This window comes from Meles meles, chromosome 7 (genome assembly GCF_922984935.1).
Source record: "Meles meles chromosome 7, mMelMel3.1 paternal haplotype, whole genome shotgun sequence".
Classification (NCBI taxonomy): Eukaryota; Metazoa; Chordata; class Mammalia; order Carnivora; family Mustelidae; genus Meles; species Meles meles.
This window is the reverse complement of record NC_060072.1, coordinates 11,586,055-11,592,243: the sequence shown is the minus strand read 5'-3', so window position 1 is coordinate 11,592,243 and position 6,189 is coordinate 11,586,055. Positions and strand designations below refer to the sequence as shown.

Genomic DNA, 6,189 nt, shown 5'->3' with positions numbered 1-6,189 from the left:
ACCAGAAATAGGGCAGGACCACTGACTGGGAAGAAGGGAAAGGAGGTGGGGTCTGGGAAAGAAGGAAGGAAGAGAGAATTCCATGACTCTGTGGTGGGGACAGGAAGGCCTTGAGGTGCTTGGTGGTCCACGAGGGAAGGAGGGAGGAGGAAGTCTGCAGCTTTCAAGGCTCGGTTCCCCTGTATACCAGAAAAACACAGCCATCCGTTCCTTCGATCCCGGTTTCTGCATGGTGGCTGAGGGACAGGCTTTTGTTCAGTGCCACACCAGGTGTGTGCAAGCTTCCCCTGGGAGTCCCAATGGGGCCTGCAGGGTGCTGAGCTCTGAGGAAAATAACCAGGTGGGAGAGTGGGAGCCCAGGGAGTGAGCCGGAGAAGCAATGGAGGACTTGGTCCCCGAGATCCCAGAAGACAAACCCATGAAGAAGGGAAATCAGGCCTCCAGAGCCCAGGGGAGCCCCACAGTGAACTCAACGAAAAGCACAATGCATCAGTCCATATTTATGGAAGCAGGCGATAGAAGACAGGATTGGGAAAGCCACACAGATCTTCGATACACTGCCCCCAAACAAGCGATGAGGACTCTGAGTCTCAGAGAGGCGGTGTCTCCTGGCCCCCGAGCTAGTTGATCTCCTCGACATATGGCGAGGTTTCTTGACTTGTGGCTGGCCTCTGCTGTCTCTTTTCTATTCTCCCGCCTTCCACCACAGCTTTTTTTTTTTTTTTCCAAATCAACTACTGTCCCAACACCACCTTTAGATTATCATTGGAATTTCACTCTTCACTCAAGAGCACCCTGAACCCAAAGAGCACCAACAATTTGCTAAACATTCCCCGCTAACCTTCTGCCATCTGCAATAACCCCTCCCACACTGGACTCAGCTTCAGAAATGCCAAACTCCTCCACCTCCCAACACAAAAGCTTTATTTGGCACTTTTCCCCCCTCTAATAAGGCACCTCCATGTCTTTGTCCCACACAAGTCCCTGCTTCCCGCCCTGCTCGGGGATCACGGAGTCGGGCCCTCCTTCAGACTTTCATAGATCTCGGTGAGCTTCTCCAACTTGCACTCCAGTTCCCGGGCCTGCCACCTCATGCCTTCAGCTGACTCTGTCTTTGCTCCCTTTTGCAAGTGCCCTGAGTCTTTCACCAGGTTGACCACATCCATTGCAAGGGAGAGACCTGCGGTGGCCACACCCATGATCCAGGCTTGTTTGGTCATTGCCAGAGCAGTGCCTCCAAAAGCTTTCTGCACCTGCTGGCCACCTCGAACTGAGACTCTCTGAGCTGTCATGAGGCATCTGGAATTGACTACAAGGCGAGGTTTGACTTTGGCAAGCTTGATGGCACGAATATTCTTTGCAATGTTTTGCAGGGCTCTAAAGCATTTATCTGTTAAGGAATAAATCTGGGGTATGCGGTCACGCAGAACCTTTGCAACGACCTCCTGTTTCTCAAAATCAGTTGATGTCAGGTGACTGGCTTGGGCTTTTGCGGACAACTCACTTGAGTCTTCCACGATGCTGGTAGACACCTGGGTCACAGTGGCTGCTGCTCCCAGCCCTATCCCAGTTGCCAAGAGTGCCAGACTGGCCCCTGCTGTCACAGGAGCCAGACCCAGACCAAGGATGCTTAAGAGGCCAGACACAACACCAGCGGAGCCGGCTACTACGTTGGCGATGGTGCAGTCCCAGTGTACCCTGTCCACCTCATCTGCAAGCTCGTGGAGCTTTCTTATGCGCTCCTCAATCTTGAGTTTCAACTCGGGAAACTTATGCAGAAAACTCTCCCTAGCCTGCTGATCTTCAGCCTCCAGATCCATGGTTCTTTGCAGCTCGTTCAGACCTTCACGTAGGGCTTCTGCCTCCTCCCTGTAACAGGGAAGGTCAAGGGATTAGGAGAAGCTCATCTGGAAAATGGGCTCCATTTGACCTAACCTACATACACCACAGAACTTTTACTGCAAATCAAATGGAAAAGAGTTTTACAAATGCAAAGAATCCTTCCTGCAATGTTACACACGTTCCGTACACTGCTCATGCTCCATAACACACACCAGTCAGGGAATAAATAAGTCCGGGACATACTCAGAGACTCTTAAATAGTGGCTATTGGAGGAAGACGGCCTCACAGTCAAGGACAGGGCCCCACAGTCAGTACCACAGTGTCTGTAGACTGGGAACTCTGCAGATGAAGAAAGGGAAGCGCGGCTGGAGCACTTAAACCTCCATTCGGAGAAACGTCGTGTGTGCTGAGGGATGAACTTCCCCACAGAGATCTGCTCTCGCCCTGGGCACTGGGAAGTGAGCTCTAGGCCCCACCTAGGATGTCAAGGGTCCTAGAACAAATACGACTGTCCTCCTTTGCCTGGGCCTTTGACCTCAGGACAGCCTGACAAGATGATGGCGTCTTTGGGTCATGAGCTGTCAGTTGTGGCCATGGAGGATCTAGAAACTGGCCTCACGGGGGAGCAGAAGACGACAGGTCACCCATGCAGGCAGATGGGATTGAGCCCCAGTAAACTCTGTCCTGAGGTTCAGGCTGAAAAATACTCTCTCCTGGAAAACACATTACCCGGGCTCTCATGAGCCCTCCTCTTGACTGTGCCTTGACCTTGGTCTTCTGGGCTCTGACCTTAACAGACTGGGTAAAGTCTTAGCAAGAACTGTGTTAAGACAGCTTAGTGAGAATCCACACAGTCTCAATATCTCGTCACCTTTGACACCTGATCAAATTCCACCTTTGATGCGGAAGTCCTTGACCTGCCTTCAGGAAGAACCCTGTTGGGTCAGGTTAGCAAGAATCCCTCCACTTTGATGTCTCCTCTTACTGATTTCCTATTCCTTGACCTCGCCCTGTTCCGCAGCTAGAAATCCCTACCGGTCTTCACTCTGTTCCAAGACGAGCCCAATCTCTCTCCCCTGTGACATCACTCTTGACGCCTATGGCTTGAATTGAGTCTTCTTGCCCATTGTAGTAAGTGTCACAGTAAGTGCTCACTTGCACAGTGTGAGCATCCCTGGCGGCCATGCTCCCCTTGCGCTGTCACACACTGGATACAGGACAGTAAGGCCTCCTGAGGACGATGGAAGCTTTGCACTGGAAACCCTCCCAGACTCTGCCCCAAGTGTCTCTCTCTTTGGCTGATGGGAACCTGTATCTTTCCCTGCCACACAGCATAACTGAGGGGACAGCTCTCAATGAGTTCTGTGAATGCTTCCAGGGAATCATCCAATCTTGGGGGGTGGGGGACACCCCCAAATTTTAGTTGGTGCCAAAAGTAGGGACAGTCTTAAGAACTGTCCCCTCAGACTTTGCAGTTGGCCTACTCTGGGTACCTGGAGTTTGAGAAAACAAGATCTCACAGCAAGAAGGGTCCTTAGTCACCTTTTTGCTTGCAGCTGCTGTCTCTCCCAAGCCTGCTGTCCTCTGACGGGGCCCAGCCACTGCCCCAACTGACTGAGAGCCACGACACCCACTACCCAGCTTCCCCTCAGACTTTCCAGCTCATGTCATGGATTCCCCACCCACCACCCAGCTCCGCCAACCTCACAGGTGTCACAGCCTAAATAACACCTTAGCTGGTCACAGCTTTGCATGCACGTACACCAAGGCCATGTGCAACTCTATGACATCTCTTAAAGATACAGGAGACTTTGTGAACCTTCTCTTATGATCTAGATTTGGGCAAGCTAGTGGAGAGAGTAGTTTCCTCTTTGGTGGGGAAACTGGAGGCTCAAAATCCCTCAAAGGGTACACAGTTGGCAGCTGCCCCCTGTGGAGCTGGAAGTTGTCACAGAGTCACAGTGACTCCTATTGGTCTGGGGCTGCTCTGTGTAGAAGATAGGGGCTTCCAAATGCTAGATAAGACCCACCCAGCTCCCAGGCAAGGCATGGAGGAAACTCTGCCCCATGGCTTGGCATGACCAGGGGTGAGGAGATCAAAGAAGGAAGGGAAGAATTGTCCCCTCTGCCTCTCATGGAACCTCTGTTAGATCCGTGGTCTCCTCAAGTTTGTGCCCTAGAGCTTCACTCAGTCGCAGATCCACTGCCCAAGCCTACCTAGTCCTCCAATCTAGATGCCCTGGCCCACTTATCAATTGTGACCACCGGCTCTGGCCCTGGTCCAAGACTCCTAGGACCTTGGACAGGATGCCTAGGTTCTTCACCTTTGACCTTGAAATTCACACCAAGGCCCTGGCCACAATCTTCTCAGATTGAATTACTGTTCCCATGGAACAAATGCCCAATCTGACACTCCCAGATACACAGAGCCAGAGAACCCCAGGGCTGGGCAGAGACAGAGTCAGGATCCAACCAGCTCAGTCCAATTGCACTCCAGCCTCTCCACCTCATGGGCCCGCAGGATCCTGCATGTTCATGGAACTGCTCAGATGGGGAGGGAAGGCTCTAGTCCGAATCCCCAGGGCCACAGACTGAGGTGTCAGTGTTCCTGTGACTGGTCCCAGGGGAAGTTGTGCTTGGCCCTCATCTCCAGGAAGAAGACCCTTACCCCCGTCTATTCTCGGTAATCCTCTAATGAGCTAACACTAATGGAGTCCTACTGTGTGTCATCACTATGCTAGGGACCTTCTGTGCGTTATCTGCACTTCCTCATGATAAAATTGAACAGATGAACAGATCAAGGCAGAGAAGGGTCAGCTTTAGGGTAAGGCCTAAGGTCACATAACCTGCCCTCTGCAGGTTTCCTTCTACTCAATGCGAGACCCTTCACTGCCAGCAAATGCCATGGAAGACATGTTCCTCATGGATTGTCGAGAAGGAACATACTCAACCCCAGCCCCAGACACTGTCCCGCAGAGACCTGGGTGACCATCCGGCGGCATCTGTACGGGGGCAGGGGGTACCTGGACAAAGTGGCCTCAGCCACAAATCTCTCCCAGGATTCATGGTCACTCAGCAGGAGGTATAGGTCCTCACACCTCACTGTGTTCCGGAAAGTCTCAATGACCTCCTCGAGAAGGCTTTCACTCTCTAGATGGGAAAAAAAAAATGAAAGGCTTTTAGTTTTTTCTTTTTCCTGCTTCGCTAAGGGAGAGATGAAACCAGGGCTTAGCTGGAGGGAAACCACAGCGCTAAACCATGCTTTTATGGACCTGGCGGTGGTGGGAGAGGGGAAATAGGTGAGAGCCGCCGAAGGGGTATTGAGATCAATAGATTCAGTTCCTGCCCCGCTTGCATTCTGATAAGCAGGGGCTTATAGCTGGGACACAGGACAATTGCCCTAACATAGCCATGGGAGGCCGGGGGATGCTAGGGGCGGGGAGGTTTTACCTGGAACTAACAGGTTCCAGGGAGGATACTCTGTGTAGCAGGCCCTGGCCCAAACACATGAACACATTCTTTGTGATCCTCATAGCCACACAAGAAAATACTCTCATTTTACAGGTAAGGTTAGGTAAGTCACACACAGCTGGGAGGTGGCAAAGACCAGTCTGGGGTCCAGGTCATGGCCCACTGACCCTCACAGGCTGACACCAGGGTGAGAGCGGGAGGAAATGGCCTCTCTTGTAAAGCCCCACAGTCATCCTGAGCCATGATGGAGGCTTGGACAGGGCAAGAGGGCAGGATCAGCCTCCAAGGTTGCTGGTCTACTCCCTCCCCCAACCCCCTCCCTCAGGATCCCTTTTTTCCCCTCCTTTCCCCTCTGCTGTCTCCACCTCCCTGTGGACTGTCTTGTCCTGGACCCTGTTCTGGGTCATTGATGGATTTGATGGGCAGCAGGGGAAGGGAGGAAGCAAGCACCTCAGCCATGACCCTCAGAAGACAAGAGGGAGGTGTCCCTACAGACTCCTGGGCTGGGAACTACTCTTGACCTCCCTTGGTGGCTCAAGGAAGCTCTTCAAGGGACCAATTCCTCTGCAGGTGAACTCAGCTGGAGGCATCCCCGCAATTCCAGGGATCATCCAGCAAAGTGGAAGGGGACTACCTGGGCTGAGCCCACGGGCTCCCGAGGTCATGGTGTCGCCATAGTTTTCCCTACTGCTTCTGTCCGTGTTGCAGTTAGAAGGAGCTGTCGCTTCACCCCTGGGGAAGAGAGAACAAATCTTGGGGTCAAATGTGAGCCAGCGGAGGCAGCAGGAAGCAGTGAGGGGCCAGGTCTTGGGGCTGCCCTCTGGGATGGCGACAAATGCCAAAATGGACTTTACCCCATGTGTCTGTGTACTGGG

At 52.8% G+C, this 6,189-nt stretch overlaps 1 protein-coding gene across 18 annotated transcripts in view; it reads right to left on the bottom strand.

Annotated features, from left to right (window-relative positions):
* Positions 1-480: 480 nt before the first annotated feature.
* LOC123946236 (apolipoprotein L3-like) overlaps positions 481-6,189 on the bottom strand; it is a 33,422-nt gene continuing 27,713 nt past the window's right edge. For 17 of the 18 annotated variants that reach the window (XM_046011615.1, XM_046011610.1, XM_046011611.1 and 14 more), the window contains 3 exons: positions 5,949-6,046; positions 4,867-4,993; positions 481-1,869 (listed from right to left, as the gene is read on the bottom strand). In XM_046011615.1, coding sequence (XP_045867571.1) covers positions 1,008-1,869; positions 4,867-4,993; positions 5,949-5,979 — 1,020 coding nt within the window. In that variant the 5' untranslated portion in view covers positions 5,980-6,046 and the 3' untranslated portion in view covers positions 481-1,007. The remainder of the gene's footprint in view (positions 1,870-4,866; positions 4,994-5,948; positions 6,047-6,189) is intronic. The other variant, XM_046011613.1, reaches the window with a different exon arrangement.